Consider the following 20968-nt stretch of genomic DNA (forward strand, 5'->3'; position numbering starts at 1 on the left):
TGAGACGAAGAAGAACGAAAAGAAAAAAAAAGAAGCTCCGATCGGTATCCATTGGACGGATGATCGTCGAGTATATATCCGTTGTGTGTCTCGCGAACCGATCGTCGTAACTCGAGTACTGTATTTAAGGTTAAGATTGGACAACAGCACGAAAATCGGGACCGGAGTCGAGCACTTATCGTACAGAGGTGTTGATTTTTGACAACCGTTCTACGAAGTTCGTTATCGTTCTTGTCGATCGTGGAAAAGGACAAAGGAGAGAAAGAAACTCGACAAATTGACGCGACGGTTAAACTTTTTTTATTTTTCCTTCTTTTCGAACAAAACTTCTATCGTCCGTGTTTGAGAGATTTTTACGATTAAAATGAATCCGGACGCGTTATAATTTTGATTGCATTTACGTATTTAATAAGGCGTGATAACTTTCTCGTAGCGTTTATTAAGTAAGTAAATATAAATGAAACTTTTTCGCGTTCGGTATCATTTTAAACGGAAGAACTTCGCAGAAACTTCGATGAAAGTTTCGTGAAAATCTTACCACTCGAGCTCGAGTTCGACTCGGCCAGCGATAATTATGTCTTTGAGAGCGTTCTGTTTGATCTGCTCGTTAAAATCATCAATGTGACTTTCTTTCTCGTTGTATGTATCGATATATAAACATTGATAAATTCGAACTTCGAAGTCTTTCGACGTTCGTCTTTTCACACTCGGTGTACCACACTCGTTTCCAACCTATCGTGTTTCGAAACACGAGGTTACAAGTTTATTATGCGAGACACGACATTAAAATTAATAAAGAACGTATTTTCACGTGGCTGAGTAACAAATCCGATAGCTACAAAATTGAATCATTTCTAGTAATTTAAGTTTAAAAAATACATGAACGTTAAGAGGTTACATACAAAAAAAAAAGGAAAAAAAAAAACAAAAATAGAACGGTATCAATGTTATATTAGTATTGTTTCACCGATATTTTAGTTCGGATCGGGTTACATGGTTCGGTCGTCGAGTTTCGGATTGTATCAAGGGGAGTCTCCCTCAATGGTGTGGACAAACAACAGACAGTTATGTCGTAGATCATTTCGCGCAGTTGTCCAACTTTTATTGTATTAATTTTGTCTCTTTATCGAAAAGAAGAAATAAAAAAAAGCTATATTCGTCGTGTGTCTCGCGAACCAATCATCGCAGCTCGAATACTAGGTTGTTCAATAAGTTTTGTCGTTTGATAAAACTTATTGAACAGTATAGTACTAGGTTGTTTAATGAATTTTGTCGTTCGATAAAACTTATTGAACAATACTGTTCAAGGTAGTATTGTTCAAGGTAGTACTGTTCAATAAATTTTATCGAATAGTACTGTTCAAGATAGTACTGTTCAAAATAGTACTGTTCAAGATAGTACTGTACAAAATAGTACTGTTCAATAAGTTTTATCGAGCAGTACTATTCAAGGTAGTAATGTTTAATAAGTTTTATCCAACAGTATTGTTCAAGTTAGTACTGTTCAATAAGTTTTATTGAGCAGTACTGTTCAAGATAGTACTGTTCAAGGTAGTACTGTTCAATAAGTTTTATCATTCGATAAAATCTATTATACGTGTTCGAGTTGGACAACGTCTTCGAAGGGAACAAACCCTTTGTCGAGGTCTTCCGGTTCAACGATGAAGACACACGAGATTGTGATGGGACCGAGACCTGTTTCAATCAGTTTATTCGCGTTTGAAAGTCGATACTCTGGTATCGAACCATTCCAAAGGTTCGTTTTTTCACGTGGTGTAAAATCGCGACTTTTAATCCCGTGACAACGAATACCGTGACATTTGTCATCGTCACACGTTGTAAACAGTTTCAATACGTCACAATGTTCCGATCGTAGGTGACGTTGTTAAAAGTCGTGACACAATGTCGGATCTTAAAGACGGTGCAATCGTGTTTTTAGAAAGATTGAAAAAGACATTGTTCAACTAGAATGTATTGTTAATGCATAGATAATTGCACTGCAAAGTTAATTATCCAATGTTTTAGATATTTATTTTTATTTTCTACTTCACTTCATTTTCCTCTTCTCTTTTCTTGATTTCGTATTTCCTTTATTGGACTTTTATTGTATTGTTTTCGAGATTGAGTTAATCATGGGTTGTTTGGATTAAAATTGGATTATTGCAACGCAAAATTAATTATCCAACGTGTATTTTATATATTTATTCTTATTATGTAATAAGAATCAACAATTACATTGTAATCCAAATGACTCATGATTAATTAAAGTAAATAAAGAAGAAACTTTATTCTCTTTTTCTCTTTTCTTTTTCTTTATTTCTCAATCCCTTTATTGCACTCTTGTTATGTTGTATGGATTAATAACAGCTTATAGCCGTACCTCGACTTTGTATTGAATGTACACCTACTTAATTTTACTTCTTTTTCTCTCAATACTGTATTATGTTGTTTCTTTTTCAATGTACACGAACTTGGTACAATGAAGATGTATTATTATTTTTATTATTATATTATTATTATTATTATTGTCTTTTCAAGCATTTTATCCCTGTTTTAAATGGAACTTTTCGAACACCGTTATTTCAATCTTCTCGTAGGGAAGAAGAAATAATTATTTTCTTTTGGATTAAAATACGAAAGAGAAGTTTTTTCTAGCGTACAAGTATCTGTAGCACAAGTATTTTAAACGTGGTACGGATAACAAAGGGTTCTTCCAAAGGTAATTATAATTCGTATGATACTACAAAATTATTCGAATAAACGTTATTTGGTGGAAAGAGGTGGTTTCCCACCAGTTGGTTGACTGACAGCTTGGTTGCTGGTATACCTATATAGCATTTCTATATGAAAATTGTTCAGTGGATGTATAGTAAATCCTCGAATTAGATGATTTTAAAAGTCCAAAATCTTTGGATCACGGATTTAGTTGAAATTTTGATTACTAGTAGATTTGATCATTTTGTTCATGAAAATGTTCATGGTAGAGCAGATATTTGATAATATTTTGTATCTTGTGCATAATATTAAGTACCAGTTTTGTCTTTTTTATGCAGTAAATACAGTCAAAATATTTGATTTAACATTTATTTCAAATTTAGTACTCTTTTCTACGCGTAAAATCTGATTAATTTAAACATATAAATCGAAAAATAATCGTCCAGCACGGAATTGCACTTTAATATGATAAGAACTATGTACATACATACCAAAAGAACCACAAGAATACTTGTTTGTTGGTTCGACTAAAATAATATTCGAAAAGTTCTAATCGTAAATATCTAATAAACTATCTGCTTCCACGATGTTACATCTTCGTAAACAGAATAATCAAATTTACCAGTACGCAAAGTTTAGACTAAATCCGTGATCTGAAAGTTTAACACTCTCCTTGTAAATCGTATCAACGAGTTCAATCTGTTCGATATTGACGAATAAAGTATTTCAGCCAACCAGGGAAATCACTCATTTCCATTAAAAACGGAAATAGTAACAAAAATAGTAAAAATCTATTTAAACAAGTTCGTACCATTTTACGAGATACAATTATCTTTTTTAGCAAACTTGGGATGAAATAAATTCTTTTGGGAAACCACCTGTTTCCATCGAACAACGTTCTTTGAAATTTTTTCGAACACGATTGCACCGCTTTCGACAAGCTGTTCGTCGTTTATCCGTAACGATTTATCGTAACAAATTGTACGATTTTGATCGATACGGTTGTTCGAGTCGTAACAAAATTGCAAAGTGCGTAAGGTCGTCGTACGAAGCGCCGCCATATTGGATGGCATTACCGCGCTGCGCATACGACTGTCGTTGCAACTTGACGATAAATCGTTACTTGCACCAGGGGTCAGAGACGCAATGATATTTCGTATAATAATTCGCATGAATATCGTCGATACGATTGTTCGAACAATAATTGGAAAGAGATATTGCACAATCTGTTGTACGATCCGGCCATGATGAATAAACATTACGGCGCTATCATACGACAGAGATAAGCAACATTTTTATCGAAATAAAAGATTACTATCTTTATACATTCGGATTAAAGTAACTCGCGACGGGGTTATTTGTTCGTGAAAAATTACGACTCGATCGAATTATAATATTTCACGTTGAAAGTTTATCCGTATAAATGTCGATCGATCGAACGTTGCAAGTAAATAGTTTGCGCAAGAGTGTTTATTCGTCGTCCGTTATTCGAATAAAATACCGGCGGTCTCTGTCACACGAGCATCTCGTTGCAACTCGACGTACGACTCGTCGTAAAATAAATCGTTACGTCTATGGTCACTATGAGAAATGTCTTCGAACGATTTGAGGCTTACCGAGACACGCGACCATCGCATCGACACCCATCAATTACACCGAGTTTGATACATACGGACGCGATAAAACATAATTGGTAACTCCTCGAGATGAGAATACGATGAATTTTTCATCATAGGCAAATCTTGCGCGTTTAAACGTGGGAGGAGCAAATAGCAACAGCTACAATGAATAACGATAACAAACTACCGAGAAATTTATTTAGATTCGCGATGGATTGTTTGCTCGGTATCGAATAACAATGAAAACATTTTTCTTCGCGTGTAAAAAAACGATAAGAATCGGATTTGAAACGCTTTAAAATTTCTGAAGAAAAATAAATCGATATTTTGATAATCGTTTACCATTATTTACCATTGTACGATATTTCGTTCGTAATTTTACGATAATCGCTCGAAAATACAATTCCTTCCTGTTCTCTTCTATTACAGAATCAAATATAAAAGAATTCAAGGTAAATTAGAAACGTTATAAATATTTACTTATCAACGCCAATTTTAATCGAGACGAAAGAATTCCTAGGAAAATTAGGGGATTACCAATGGTGAAAAATCCCTCTCAAATCGTGTTACGTGGAAAGTTATAAAAATTAAAATTGTTCGAACAATTATTCATCTCGATAACGATCTATTCGGAATCGATCGAATAATCCATCGACACCGATGGTAGATCGGTTGTCGTCACGTCGACGTACATTCTCATTAATATCCGTAGCGATAATTTCTTTCGAGAGCCGTATCGATGTCTCAATGGGATACTTTAGAAATTGATAAGTATCGATGAGTGTGCGACATACGTCGTTGGTCCCATCACTTTGCGCGGTTTACGGATCGATCCCGATCAAAGTGATTAAATTTGTTAATAATAAACCGAGACGGATTAGCATTTATCGTCGGGCGATTGGTTCATTTCTTTTTTTTCTTTCTCGGACGGATTCGAGGGGACGACGTTCGTTTCTTTGCTAATCATCAGCCTTATTCATGCTTTTATAGGGCATACAAGCAGCTGGCACATTGGCGTTACGTTTATGGTGGATCGTGTGTTAGATATCGCACTCTAAGGGACGAAATGCCATACTCGGGGGAGAGGTTAGTCGGAAAACGACGCAACTATGAGGCTCGCAGATGCGGTTACAATTTGTAGCGTTTAATCGCTCCGTGGGCTGCTGCACACCACCACGGAAGTTCATGCTACTGCTCGGGACACGGCGATCGAATCTGTCGGGTGAATGCAACGATTGTAAGAATCGTGTGTCTTTCGAGAGGAAAAAAAAAAGAAAAAATCATACGTCTCGGAAGAAAGCAGAAACGAAACGAAAAACCATTGAACACAGAAAACGCAGAACGCCCGTCGGAGTGCGACGATCGTAAGTATGTAAGATCCCTCGCTCGTGCAGCATAGTCACGATCGTCGTGATCGTTCAAACACGCGCGCTATGCGAGCACGAGCACATTCAGAGCATACCATCGAGAAAACAGGTAGTATATGTATGTATATATATTTTATGAGATGTATATATATATATATATATATATATATATATATATATATATATATATATATATACATATAGAGGTAAATGAACATCGAGTGAGTAAGCTAAGATGAATCAATATTATGAGAGCATGTGATGGCCGCGTGCGATGCCCCCATCATCCAGCTAGCCACGAATTACTTGACAACGACAGGCGTTGGGGTTCGAACCCACTCAGCTGAAGCTCGGCTCAGTGGGCTCTCTCCGGGATTTCCAAGTACTTTTATTTTGCTACTGTACCTGCAGCAAAAAGCCAATTGTGTAAAACAAACGAAGACTCCTGTGACCACACCCAACATGATTGCTACCATCTCCACGGTGCTAAGGGTGTTGTTAGTTGCTTCTGAAACGACCAATCACTTTGTATCCTACACGTGTTCGTATCAGTTGGTCGAGCGTGTATGTTGTTTCAATTTTTTTCTTTTTACTTTTTGTATCTCCCCTCACGGATCCCCTCCCACGGTAATTAATCCGGTTACGTTATGCGAGCATCTGTTTCACATATGCGCGGTATTCTCGCGAAGAGAAGTTTGAGCGTTTCAAGGACAGTGCTGTCGTCCAAATGTCTCGGTGATAATTCCACGCGAGTTCTTGGTTTATAGAAACGAATGACGTTACGAATACAGCCGCTGCGATACTACGCGTGGCTGGAAAGATGACCAGCGAGACGGCACAGAGGCCGGAGTTAAGATACTTGACTCCGCCCAACCTCCCGCCTTTCCGCTCTCCCGTAGCCCCCACTATCACGCCGCTTGCTTTGCACTGTTCCACTTCGCCTCGACGCGCCTCTTTCCCCCTCCCTCTTTCTCAGACGACGCGTCAACTAGCGGGCGAGAACCATTTCGACCAATAACGCACCGCGACTAAGATCACGTGCGCGTTTAGGCGTGACTAATCCACTACGACCAATCGTAAACCGCGTTCCTTTCGCTCGTCATCTTTCCAGCAACGCGTAGTGGTCGTGTACGAACAGCCGATCAGGCAACAGTGATACTTTGTTAATGTATACAAACACGGGATTGTCGGTAGAGTATTTAGACCACGACTTTGAGTTCACTAGCGAAAGAATCACCCTGTAATTTTGTCTCTGAAACTCAACGCGCGGATCGAGATCGTTATGGGTTCTCCAAAATTTGATTCCTCTTTCCCCCATCGATTAGTGTCGAGCTTACTCGAGAAACAAGACTTAAGAGTCAGAAATGTGTGCGCGTGTATGTGTGTGTACGCAGGTCGGCGATAAAATGGATTACAACCGTTATGCGTGGGGGAGTGGGGGGGGGGGGGGGGGGGAGTGAATTGTTCTTTGGATGTACAGAGGGGCGAACGAATTTCACCGTGGTAACGGGTCGTGGTCCATTTGACTTGGAAATAGGTCCCGGAACGAGAGAGAGTTCTCTCGATGAAAGCTCGTTGCAACCCTCGGAGAGAAGGGCGGTTCTGCACGATACAAAAATCGCTCGTGAAAACGTGGTTGAAGTCGTTGTTGCGTAGCGTTCGCATGTAGTGGGTATGTAATACACGATCTGTTCTCTCTTCGGGGGACGGGGACTCGTAAAGTGGTCAAGAATGGAGAAAGTGTAACTGAGGTGAGAGCTTATCGGTCCGTGTCACATACAGGGTGACCCGTTCAGCCGTAACGTTTGCCGTACGAAGAAACATTTCGAACGAGAGTTCCACGATACCTCGAGGCGAACGAGGAACTTCATTTTTCCCTATTTCGCTTTCCTTCATCGAGGTACGAAGGTCACCTTGTATTTGTTGTCGAACGTAACGTGTAGCGTTCGATCACGCGATTCGAAAGTGCGCGTCACGATTCGAAAGTGCGCGCCACGATTCGAAAGTGTGTGCCAAACGTCGAGTAGAAAATTATTGGGTTGTTCGGAAAGTCATTTCGTTTTTTTTTCGATGAAAATGAAACACGATTTTTTTTAGAGTGTATAAACATTTCATTGAATTGTATATTCTCCACTTTTGGAAAACGAAATGACTTTCCGGGCAACCTAATGTTACGTTATGCGATAAAACCCAAGGTGACCTAAATAAAAAAGCAAAATAATAAAAAAAAAAAAAAACAATTGTTGCATCGTACGCAGTCCCTGAGTACTGAGCAACATTCGTTTGGAAACTTCCTTCACGCGACAGTTCACAAGTAACGTCAACCGGTACGATTGAAACGACTCACCCTGTCTGTGTATGTATGAGTCACGTATACACGCACACACGCACATATATGTGTATGTATGTATGTATGTATATATATATATATATATATATATATATATATATATATATATATATATATATATATATATATATATATATATATATGTAGAAGTATACGTATGTGTGTGTGTGTGTGTATGGAAAGATATAAATATATACACGGAGAACGTATCGAATTTTATGTGCACAGCTGATGGTATGGCCCCAAATAATCAGGCGGTTAACGGATATCCCGACGGGAAATAGGTGATATTTTTTCGTCTTATCGTGAATTAAACGCGGATCCATACGATCGAGAAATGTCGTGCGCGAGAGATCGTTGGCAACGGTAGAATATTCGCTTATCGCGCTCACCGTTCGCGTTTCTCCGTCCGAAGAAATCTTTTTCTTCGAATGGCCGATCAACCTCGAGACCATCCCCCTTCCGTCGTGAGGCGATCTTATCTTTTATCGAGGTGGACGTTATCATTTGTACGTAAAGCCTTCGCCGTTTTCCGATACACAGCGCGGAAAGATATTGTTTCGTACGAACGAAGATCGACGAACCGATCCATCGCGAGTTTTCGGTTCACACACGGTGGGAGGGGGGGCAGAACGAGACAAGGAAAAACAAAATCGTAAGAGATTGTCTACCGTGCCCGGTGATACGTACGAGTATCTTATCACCGGGATCTAATCAACGATTTCTTTTAGCGATCACGGAATAATATCGGTGATAGGAACCGAGAAATTGAAACCGGCCTTGTTGGCACGGAGTCGTTGCTGGCTCGGTTAGTTTCGTTTCCTTGGATCGATCGCGACAGTTTCTCGGTTCGTCCGAGAATATGCAGAGCGTTCTAGAAATACACGTGTGTACAACAGCGAGCGAATCCACGGACTCGTTTTAGTAAAAAATGTCGTTCGAGCGTACACACTATACGTCCTTGGTACCGTGGTTCTCGAGCCGCGAAAGATCGAAGAAAATGTTCAAATTGCCGTGGAAGAAGTCTCGATACGTGCTAATATAGTTTCTCAACCGTTTTCGAAAATACCAAGTGTTCCGCGAACAGTTTCGTATCCATTTTGTATCCTTTCTCGCGGATCGTGTAGAGTTGGGAGTTGAAAAGATGACTCCTGGATCAAGGGGAGATATAACAATGTTGCAGAGGAACGTGGACAGTGTTGAGCATATTTCATTTAATCCCAAACCTTCAAAGACCGAACCGATCGTTCGATCCGATACGATTCTCGATTTCTTCCAGAGGTCAACTTCTCAACTGCGCACAGTACATTGTTGGCTACGAAATAAAAACGTCGAGGAACGAAACAGACACTGAACATTTTCTTTCATTATCCGTAACACGAAAATCAAAGTACACAGGACACCTGCGTACCTTCGTAGAACGATTTTTTTACCAAGTCCGTAGCTTTATCCCCCGAAGTATGGACATGTATTTCTGAAACATCTTGTGCGTGTATATATAAATTCTAAACCCGAATATTAACGAATCAGGGATCGTTTATGAGATACAACTTACCGTAGGGGGTCTCTTTCTTCACCAATCTAGTATCTGTACCATTTTTACCGGCTGCTTCGGTGCGAGTGATCGTCGGCGGGCGTGTCACAATAATTTGTTCTATGGAGCAGTCTGGTCCGCACCAGCCCGGGTTGCAGTAGCACTTGTTCATGTTCGTGCACACCTAGAAGAATTTGTTCAACGTTCGTTATCGAACGAAAGAAACCGGTCCGTGAAACGCTATACTCACGCCTCTTCCCGAGCATTCGTTGTTGTTGTGATTGCTGGGACACTTCTCGTTGTCTAAGAGCGCAAAGAAATTCGTGCATGTCTGGTTTACGCAAATCTGAAACGTACAAATCAGGTCGATGTACTACCGGTGGTGCATTCTTTCACCGGGCCGGTTCCCGTCGTTGTCGTCGTCGTCGTTGTCGTCGTCATCGTCGTCGTCGTTTACGTTGTCGTGGTCGTTGTCGTCGTTTTGCCCCAAATCTATCCAGATTGAAAGCAAACAGTTTTGTTTGCCCACGAAGCCGCTACGTAGCCGACTTTGCATAATCCGGTTCGCAGCAACAACGAACTAGGACCGTTAACGCAACACCCGAATACCGGACATCGTTGAACCCTCGAGTTTCGTTTAATTCGCCGTGGCACGGTCGGCACGGTGATTCCCCGGTTTACGAAAGGATTACGAAACTTACCAAATTGTCTCCGCAGGTCGTCCCGTCGCGGACCAATCCCGTGTACGGCAGCTCGGAACCTTCCACCTTACCGGGCGTGGACCTTCGCAGAGAGCAGTGACAACGTTACAGACACCCAGTACCGGTGGAGTAAAACGACACGATCGAACGTGACTTACTTGCACTCGAATTCTTGTCCACCGATCGACACAACGGTCCTTGAGTTATCCACCTTCTTCATCGGATGCTTGTTGCCCTGTTGACATTGCAGCGATCCGCAACGAACGTTTCTGAGGAAGGAGAAACAGCGAGGATTGAAACGATGGAATACAAGAATGGGATCGATCGTGTACCGGGGTATCGTCGATCGTTCGTTGTCCCGAATTTCGTCGTTTCGTGGAAGGAATTACGTACAGAGGTTAGGTCTGTGCATATTCATCGTAACACACTGTTTTCTCGGTGTTAACACCCCTACCTGGGTGTTTACTTACTCGGGTTCGCATTTGATGTAGTGGCCGGACAAATCAATGCCGCAATGTCCGCTTCGCGAGCCCTTCGAATTATATTCTTCGAAGCACTCTTTGTCCGCTACGGTGCTACCGATTCCCCAGATTTCCTCGCATTGAAGATCCAACACTGGGCAAATGCCGTTGAAACAGTAAGTGGTGTTGTCCGCGCAGAGATTGCCGTTCTTCTTGTAAACATCCGGCGGACATTGGCCCGTCTCTCCGGAGCAGACCTCCGGCAAGTCGCACTCGTTCGTCGACTCCCGACAGACAACGTCCTGCTTGAGCAGCTGTATCGTCAAACGAGCCTTCGTTTAGCAGTTTTTACGGGTGTATAGCTCGGCCGCGCGAAAACGAGGTGTGATAGCGAACGCGCTCGGTAGGGGTACGGTAAAGTCTCCGTAGCCGACGATCGCGTCTTCACTCTACAAGCTGTTTCAAAATATGTAGACGGAGTCTCAGAGGTGTATTGAACGCACCGAAATAAGAGGAAAAGTTAAATCTTGTTTACCAATTGGAGTCGTTTTTTTTCTTCTAAGTTAGCGGTATCGAACACGTGTACAAACGGGTGCTATCGAGTGCAACAATTTTGGAGAGTTCACGGGTCTCGGGAGGTAAAAATGGTGGCTCGAGGTAATGTTACCGATTCGACGAATCATTTAAATTTGATTTTACAATATATTTTTCACAATAATTAATTTCTAATACTTTGAGATATATATTATATATATATATATATATATATATATATATTTTTTTTTAAATTCTACTTTAGATCGGTCCCGATTTATTTCGGAAACAGGGTTGCATTGGATACTCAGAAACGTCTTTCTTATTTCGGTTTGCTGGATCCGCCTCTGAAGTTTCACATGTTTTGGAACACTCTGTATAGATGGCAATCTCTGGCCCCATTCCACAAGTTTTCTTTAGATTTAGTCGACCGTATAATCGAGCAGTCGATTCGACGATTGGGAGCTCCTTTTCTGTAGATAAATCTGATGTAAAATGTCTCCTACCTATTCTGATCTTGGCATTTGAAGGTTCCACGAGCTACTGTCATCTATGGAGACTTTAACGTAGTTGATACCGGTAACTTTCGCCAGATGTAGGAATAGTGTCTTTTGCGAGCCAGAGTGCTCCTCGTTTCGGCTCGCCAATTATCCACGAGCCGCTACATGGGTCAATTGATGTCACGGTGAAAGGTGACGGATGGGGAGCAATCGCAGGAGTGGTGCGTAACAGTGCCCGATACAGAATACAAAGTGGAGGGGGAAGCGGGACTCTGCGCGACTGCACTCGTCAATCTGCGCACGCGCGTTTGGAACCTCGTTCTTGTTCGAGCTGTACGAACAATAATCTACTAGGCGCGATCGAAAAATTTGAAAACGATATCGATCGATGAATAGACGAAGAAACTGCGCGCTCTGAACTATATATATATCGGTGAAATTAAAACAACGGCGCTCAAAAGCATTAATTTTCTATGATCTGAACAAATTAAAAATGTACATTTCACAGAATTGAAGTAATGAATAATTTGTTCAATATACGTGTGTAATCTAAGAGTAAAGAATACTATTCTAAGAATAAGTAAGAACAGACTGTAAGAAGTCTGTATCGAACAAGTCTAAATAGTGATCCAAAAATAAATATAAGAAGTCTGTACAATACCGAACGATAAATAATTTAAAATAATTAATATAAATAAATAATCATAATAATAATTTATTTAGTCGTATACGTTTTCCGTGATCACGTAGACGCGTGCATCTGCGATTTTACGGATCTCGCGTTCGACGAGTAAGCAAATATCAAATTCTGCATGAAATTCAACCTTCGTGTCGAGGACTTATCAGCGTTGAGAGTTGACTCTGCGGCTACGAGCCAGAGACCAAACAACAGTCTTTGCGAGTGAAAGAGCCCGCGTTTTTCAAGACCAAAGAACGCTAGATAGACAAGAGTGGAGAGGGGGAATGGGCGACCAAGAACATTCATGTCAATTTCTCTTTTTGACATTCGCGTGCTCGTACACCGTGGATTTGTTCTCAATAGTTAACTGTTAAACTCGAATTTTACCGTAACTGCTCCGAGGCGTCCGAGGGAGGATATTGGCGCAAACAAACTGAATCATGGCGCGAGGGTTCTCCAACGTACAGTTGGGGAAAATTTGTATCCGGACAAAAGTTTCGAACAACGTATATAACAGATAAAAAAGCTTTTTATCGAAACTTTTTTATCCGTTGCTCCGACAAAACAAAATAAAAATTAGAATTTAAATCGAAGAATGAAATATTTTGCAACGAACAAATAAAAATTTAATCGTCACGATCGAATGAAATATCGCGTCAGGAAGAAATGTGTTGGCTTTATTATTAAATAAATGATTACTGAAATGAACAAAAGAGGGTATCGGTTCGAAATTCTTGGAGATTCAATGATTTCGAACGAATTAAAGAAGTATCCATATTACGAAACATCGATGTTTCACCGACGATACATCGACCAACATCGATGTTTTCTTAACCCTTCCGCTACGGAGCGCTTGTGATAAAATGTGATAGCTGTGAACGGAGTGCATTACGAAGTAGTTGATACTGAGGTACGGAATGCTACGAAGTACGTAAGTAGAAATCGTTTCTTGTTCTCGAAATTTCACAATGATATTTATTATATTTGGTAATATCGTTTTACTTTATAATCGTAATTTATTTTTTTATGTATTATATTATAATGCTCGTATAATATATTTTAATACAATATAACGAAATTACTAAAGTATTTAAAGCCAAACACAATATTAATAATCAAGTTTGATACGATAAAGTTCAAAGCATGGACCCACGCGTAAGTCAACACAATTACGTGAACAATAGTACCTCGACTCGCGTCTTTTACCGCGTTTTTTTTCGGTGATGTTTGATTTCACGATAGTTAACTGTTTGAGGCATGCAACGTTGCCGGACACTTGATCAACAAAAGTATCTCGTGTAAAGTATGAAATAAAAGTATATATTGTATGAACGTACATATATGCTCTTCGTACCTAAGCGATCACTTTTGCAGTGCGTACATATACGCCCTTCGTATACGAATGGTCGTTCTTCGAGGGCGTGTATATATGCCCGCCGAAGCGAAAGGGTTAACGATGTATCGACAAACATCGATGACAGTTGGTGGATAGTAGCACACGTCCGTGCATCGATGGTTTTCATTTTTCAAAGAATAAATGTAAGAAGTCTGTATCGAACAAGTCTATATCAGTGTCACGTTCGGACGAGAATGGGGGATTCCCAGAGGTTTCGCGTGGGCCCGTGCAGAGAGCGCTGACGTAGCTGTATCGCGCAGAGTGGGGGAAGCAGGCGATCGAGGGGCCTCTGTTACGAATGGTGATTTTTCGAGGGCGTGTATATATGTTCGTCGGAGCGAAAGGGTTAACGATGTATCGACAAACATCGATAACAGTTGGTGGATAGTAGCACACGTCCGTATATCGACGGTTTTCATTTTTCTAAGAATAAATGTAAGAAGTCTGTATGGAACAAGTCTATATCAGTGTCACGTTCGGACGAGAATGGGGGATTCCCAGAGGTTTCGCGTGGGCCCGTGCAGAGAGCGCTGACGTAGCTATATCACGCAGAGTGGGGGAAGCAGGCGCTCGATGGGCCTCCGTTAGGTTGGACAACGCCAACGAGACCTCGTGATGGGGTACACCGTATTCGTGGACGGAGGATGACTTCCTAGCGCGTGTTTCAAGAGTGGACGAGCAGAAACGCGAAACGATCGAGGACGATCCGTTTTCGTGAACCCGTACAAGATTTTCCAACTCTACACCGACACTGTTTACTTACTTCCTTTCGACCGTATTCTTGTCTCTGTTTAGAGACGCGTTTACCGTGCTCGTCGTTATCGGGCACGTAGATCTCCTTCGGTTGCGGGGCCGCATGCCAAATGTTTGACGCGTATCGACGCGATGCGCGGGCGTATCTAAGCGAGGAGAGAAATATTTTACCTTGCAGTTCTTGCAGCACGGCCCGGTCGCGCATTCCGCTTCCGTGGTGAGCTTGCAGGTGATCGGATCGCAGCAAGGATTGAGTTTCTGGCATTCCTCGATCGATCCGCAATCGCATTGTTCCCCGTCGTCGATTACGTTGTTTCCGCAAGACCTCGCCTCCACCTGTTGTCAAAAGCGGGACAAAAAGAGAGGGAGAACCGACCGTTTACATTTCCGCTTAATGCTCCCGCCATGGGAAATTAGGTTGCGGCGCAACGAACCGCGATAAGGAACTCCCGTGAAAGCCGAAAGGCGCGGCAAGTCTTCTCCAAACTACTCCGCTGTTAATTCGTCTTTTTGCGAGTTTATGTAAAAAGGACCTCCAACGGTTTGTGACGTTTTCGTTCACACCCTCGAGCGCGTCGATCCGCTTTCGACTCTTTCCGAGCGGACACTCGCGATGGATCGCGAAAGAACGTTCCCCGCTTTCAAGTAACACGAACGCGGTAACATCTTCGGTATCGAGAGAAATACAGGGTGATTAAGAAATACGTGTCCATCTAGGAGACGTGTACACGCAGAGGTTCTTTGCACGCACCTAATATGTCGTTATGGGGTTATCGGAGACCAATTAACTGGCTTTCAGAGTTTAGGGGGATATTCTACTCTAGAACCTTAAAAGAATCAATTTTTTTTTTTATTTTATTTTCCGAAAGTAAATAGGTGGTTTTTGAGGACATAAAGTGTCCTCAAAAATATTTCTACTAACGAGATTGATATTTATTTCAGTGAATTTGGCTCGAGAGACCAAATGTTTCTGTAAGGTGCATGTTAAGAAACGTCGGGGGGAGAAAAATGCACGTAGAAAGATCAAGTTACTGGCACGAAGAACTTTAAACACGATTTTCTCGAAATTATATTTCTTTTGGAACGATCGTCACGATAGCTTAAGTCGACCGACTGACACCAAAATTACGAAGAATTTTCACCACGTATTAGGATCTTTAAAATACGATGTTTCTTATTATTTTTTTTTTAAGCGCACCGAAGACGAGAAAAATCGATTGTCCAGCTTTGAAGTATCGTCATTTCGATTTACAATATTTTCTTACAATATTAGTACCAGCTAATGGTCACGTTCGTACCGAATGAAATGGTTTTCGAGTGTTTCGTTTCAAATAAACAGAATGTCTGGAACTTTATCGAAGTAGTTTGCTTGGAATTTTAATTACTTTCGCATATTCCTAAAAAAAAAAGAAAATTGTGCATATTCTTAAAATATACACGAAAGATATGTGTACGAATATAATGCAACAACACGATACGGTATTGTTTTAAAAAATTTCATAGAACCTCTAACAAAATTGCAGTCTAGGCTAGATTTATCCTCTTAAATCTGTCAGATGTACGAACAAAATGATGCGTTTGTAAAGTTCAGTTTACCATAGATACGGGACGGTTTATTTTTCGCGTACCATTTTCCCTCTCTTTTCGTTGTAGTTTGTTTAATGTCTAAAGTGGAAGGCTAGTGAAGCCTTTGAAATTCACATTTGAAAATGGTATGTATGCCGGTATAGCATCGATTCTCGAGATGGCTTTTCAAATTCACATTTCAAAATGGTATGTATGCCAGTATGGTATCGATTCTCGAACCGTTCACACGATATTCATATATTTACTGTTCGACTCTCTCATAGCGATACGATAGAACCTCTGTTATACGAACCTGCAACTCGTTATTCGAATATGCAACTCTGCCATTCGTTTCATTATCAAAACTAAAGCTACGTTTTCACGCGAGGATAAAAGTTACCGTGACAGTTTAGGACAGCATAGCAGTCAGTGTTGCGACAATACGACAGTGTAGTTCCCCCACGATGACTATCACGACTATTATCACTGTTACCACGGTGATCTGAAAATTTCGATTCTCCGAGGACAAACATTATCGTTTCAACGAACTCAGATGTTAAAATTGATTTGTAAAGAAAGCCTTCATTAAAAGTATTTATTATCGAGAAGTAACGAATGCCGTGTAACACGCAACCGCGTAGAAATATGTAGTCGAAAAACCGCTATACTGTTATTACGTTAGTTACCGTCACGTGAAAACGTGCCTTAACCCTTTAAGTGTCATTACGCGTCTAGCGTTTGCGATTTAGCGATTTTAGCGTGAACTTTGTCGATTTTACGTACAAAGTGCAATTAAGTTATAATAGTAATTCTTTACCCCAAATCAAATAAAAAAGAAAGTCATTTTCGAACGTATGTATATACCGGTTCACACCAATGTAATTCGTAATGGGTTAAAGTATCCATAATATTCTTCGCCCCAAATTAAATAATAAAAGAAAGTTATCCTCGAACGTAAGTCTACAGTCCTCGATGCGTCCACAGTTCGCACCGATAGCCTTCTGTGAACGTGTATACACGTTTATGACACCCAAACGGTTAACAGCGACACACCAACGAAATCGACAAACAAGAAACAAGTTTCAATCGTTCGATGAACGATTACGCTAGGCTGCGTAACACAGTTTTCAATTTTCATACCGCGCGACGTGGGGTACCCAGTTTTTTTATTAATCCGAGAAACGAGAAAGGATACGCGCGAAACACGTATTCCACCTTTTTAGTTTCTTATTGCAAAACGGGAGCAATTTGACACGTAAAATGAATGCATATTTTTTCAGACCATTTCTCATCATTTTACTCCGCGACGAAAAGGGTTTAAGCGCGAGGAGTTTCCGCGACCTACTTCTACGGCGGTCGCAACAGAGAGAACACGTTTACCGATTTCTCTCGTTCGTCTTACCTCGTTTGGTTTATTAAAAAGACACAAGCCATTGCCGTTTCTTAAAGAATCTATGTAATCTGTTTTGCTACACTCCGAAAACTTGTACGGTTGAACGTTCTGCGAACCGACGATCGATCGAGCCATAATGCATCCGTGCCAGTCTCGACAGACGCATTCCTTTCCTGCGAACAATATTCATCGATCAGTCGTATCAACCGGTCCGGTTTTTTAACCGATCGAGGGGACCAGGCTTTGCAGAATAAATTTTGTCTTTATGTCACGCTTCTCGAACGTGTCGTCTTTCCCGAGCGAAAGGAGTTCCGGGTCTCCGTATCGGTTGCTTTTCGTCGAATTAACGAACGTTTAGTACTGTTAGTGGATATTTATAGGTGGGTACGTTGGCTGTAATGGAAACGTCGGAAGTCACTCTAACCGATTTGCGAAAGCAACAGAGAATTTCTTTGAAACGACCCTTCGATCGATCGTGTAACGTTTTTAACTTATATACAGAGTGTTTGTATTATATTGTATTAGATTGTTTCGATACGGTGGAATATTTTACAAAGAATGGAAGGTATCAAAAGTACGTTTGGTAGCTGTCGTGTCGTTTGTTTGTAATCTCGACTTGTCCGTACACATATTTTACTCGATCTACAAAACGAGAGTTCACAGTAGGCTTCACCGTACAGAGAAAACACACCTTCGCGAACGAAAGGGTCGATTTTCAAAAGAAGATCTTCAATCTCGTGCAATTCGCTAGGAATTTTGAACTGAATTTCGAAGAAACTTATATTATTTAACGTTCGTGTAGAATCGGTAACACGGTGCAGTGACGAGCTGATAGCTCGTAAACTCGAGGAGTGGGTTAAATGGAATGCGAATTGTGGAGTATTAAAAGAAAAGAAAAGAAAAATTGTCCGGTCCCCTCGAATCCTCCGAATCGGAAACTGACTATCGTCGTCGTGGTCCATGCCAATATTGTGACCGATCATGTGTGCCATGGTTCCAGCGAGAAGATGAGGCTCGTAAATGTCCAAATCGACGCTGATCCCGATTGACTTTGGGCTGCAAATGGTCGACGATACGGCTACCCCGGATTCATGGCCGGCGAATATTTCGCCCCTGGAAATCGGCGGAACGGTGTCTTTTAAATTTTTGTGGTTCCGAGAAAATGGTCGTAAGTAGCGTAGCCGGAAAAATAAGGTGAATACTATGTGTAAGGAGTGGGGGAAGGTAGTAGAAACGAAACGGGAGAAGTAGTGTGTGTTCTTATTGTATTGTAAATATTGGCTTGTTCGGAAAGACATTTCGTTTTCCAAAATGGAGAATATATAATTTAATAAAATGTTTATACACTCTAAAAAAATCGTGTTTCATTTTCACCAAACAAAAAAAAAAAACGAAATGACTTTCCGAACAACCTAATAATTAGGTATACCACTATACCTACCTACTTGGTACATCAATGTTTTCTACTTTTTCGTGGTTGGGTACACCGCTATATCTAATGTCTAGTATACCAATGTTTCCTATTGTATTAAAGTTAGGTATACTGTTATACCTAATACCCGGTATACCAATGTTTTCTATTGTATTATAATCAGGTATACCGTTATATTTAATATCCAGTATACCAATATTTCTTATTTTATTGTAATTAGGTATACTGTTATACCTAATACCCAGTATACCAATGTTTTCTATTATATTGTAATTAGGTATACTGTTATACCCAATATCTGGTATACCAATGTTTTCTATTGTATTATAATCAGGTATACCGTTATATTTTGTAGCGGACCTCTCCGGATAGTTTCGGCGAAGTATAGCTATGCGACGAAAATGTAATTTGACGCGCGACAGTCGCGCGGAGGACACGGCGCCGTGTAACATAAACAGGCGAACTAGTTTATCGTTGCCGGCGGAGGCCTGCACTTGACTAGATGAGTTACCGCTGTCCGAAAGAAGGCGATCGTGAGAATCGGCTTCGAGGACAGCAGAGCGGCGGTCGAAGGACAGTAAGCAGAGGTCGCCCGTAAAATAAAGAACGCAGGCAGATCCTTTCCGTCCGCCGAACCATTCACTCGACTTTGACTAGCTTTGTGTCAATTATTTAATACCTACCTACCGTACAATCCCCAAAATTTAATATCCAGTATACCAATATTTCTTATTTTATTGTAATTAGGTATACTGTTATACCTAATACCCAGTATACCAATCTTTTCTATTGTATTGTAGTTAGGTATACTGTCATACCTAATACCTGGTATACCAATGTTTTCTATTATATTGTAATTAGATATACTGTTATACCTAATACCCAGTATATCAATGTTTTCTATTATATTGTAGTTAGGTATACTGTTATACCTAATACCCAGTACACCAATGTTTTCTATTATATTGTAGTTATACTTAATACCTGGTATACCAATGTTTTCTATTATACTGTAGTTAGGTATACAGTTATAACTTATACCTGGTATACCAATAAAGTGAACTTATTACACTTATTGTACTTATTGTACTTATTGTATCGGTATACCGGATCTAAGATATAGTGGTATACTTAACTACAATACAATAGTAACACCCGTTACTTCTCTCACTTTATCCATACTGCTTTCCCCCATTCCTCAGCTTATTCTTCCGTCTACGCTGGTCGTGAGCGGCCATCGCCACCGATACTCACGTGAGCAACTGTGTGGTGTCTCTCAAGACATGGTACATGCTTCGCATCGAGTAATCGTTCAACTTTTGCAAAGCCGCATTGATATCCTTGCCTGTACCGAAGTCCACCTGGTTCTTGCCCTGCCAGGTTTCGATGTATATGACGGAGACTCTAGTGTTTAACGTATGGAAATACTGCAAGGGCGCGAATGGTCGGAAACAAGTAATTAATATCGAGAAAGCCTAGTTCCATCGGGGAAAATAATTATCAGATACGTTACGTACGTATTGTACGCGGCTTGTAAGTTGGAATCTGAAAGAAAATATGCTCATCTATCCGGATGCAATCGTAGTGCGCTCATACGCATTTTTTGCTATCGGTCGAACCAGTCCTAGTAATCACAAAAATAAACCGAATACTATGTGTAAGAAGTGTGGGAAGGTAGCATGGCCAGAGTAGAAGTAACGGGTGTTTCTATTCTATTTTAGTTAGGTATACCGTTATACATTATATCTGGTACACCAATACGATAGGTACACACGTTACTTCTTCCATTTCGTTCACGCTGTCTTTCTCCATTTCTAACACATAGCATTTGGTTTATTTATTTTTTGGTTACGTTGAAAGCGAATTTGTGCGCGACAGATTCTACACCATTTCGAGTGCAAACTTACGAGCGGCGTACAGTACAAGGTTCGTTTGAAAAGATCCTAGCCCACAGCTGGTGGACAGTAT

At 40.6% G+C, this 20968-nt stretch overlaps 1 protein-coding gene across 23 annotated transcripts in view; it reads right to left on the bottom strand.

Moving 5' to 3' along the window:
• Positions 1 to 20968, bottom strand: part of Mmd (disintegrin and metalloproteinase domain-containing protein mind-meld) — a 189574-nt gene that overhangs the window by 29364 nt on the left and 139242 nt on the right. For 21 of the 23 annotated variants that reach the window (XR_012992330.1, XR_012992329.1, XR_012992328.1 and 18 more), the window contains 9 exons: positions 20255 to 20427; positions 18512 to 18681; positions 17578 to 17741; positions 14781 to 14945; positions 10757 to 11061; positions 10445 to 10555; positions 10287 to 10368; positions 9836 to 9931; positions 9607 to 9769 (listed from right to left, as the gene is read on the bottom strand). Coding sequence is in view for 19 of the 23 variants with exons in the window: in XM_076313257.1 (XP_076169372.1) it covers positions 9607 to 9769; positions 9836 to 9931; positions 10287 to 10368; positions 10445 to 10555; positions 10757 to 11061; positions 14781 to 14945; positions 17578 to 17741; positions 18512 to 18681; positions 20255 to 20427 (1429 nt within the window). In the remaining 4 variants the exon portion in view is untranslated. Of the gene's footprint in view, positions 1 to 6106; positions 6210 to 9606; positions 9770 to 9835; positions 9932 to 10286; positions 10369 to 10444; positions 10556 to 10756; positions 11062 to 14780; positions 14946 to 17577; positions 17742 to 18511; positions 18682 to 20254; positions 20428 to 20968 lie in introns of all 23 variants that reach the window. The other 2 variants (XM_076313256.1, XM_076313254.1) reach the window with 1 other exon arrangement.

The sequence above is a fragment of the Ptiloglossa arizonensis genome, chromosome 5 (assembly GCF_051014685.1).
Source record: "Ptiloglossa arizonensis isolate GNS036 chromosome 5, iyPtiAriz1_principal, whole genome shotgun sequence".
NCBI lineage: Eukaryota > Metazoa > Arthropoda > Insecta > Hymenoptera > Colletidae > Ptiloglossa > Ptiloglossa arizonensis.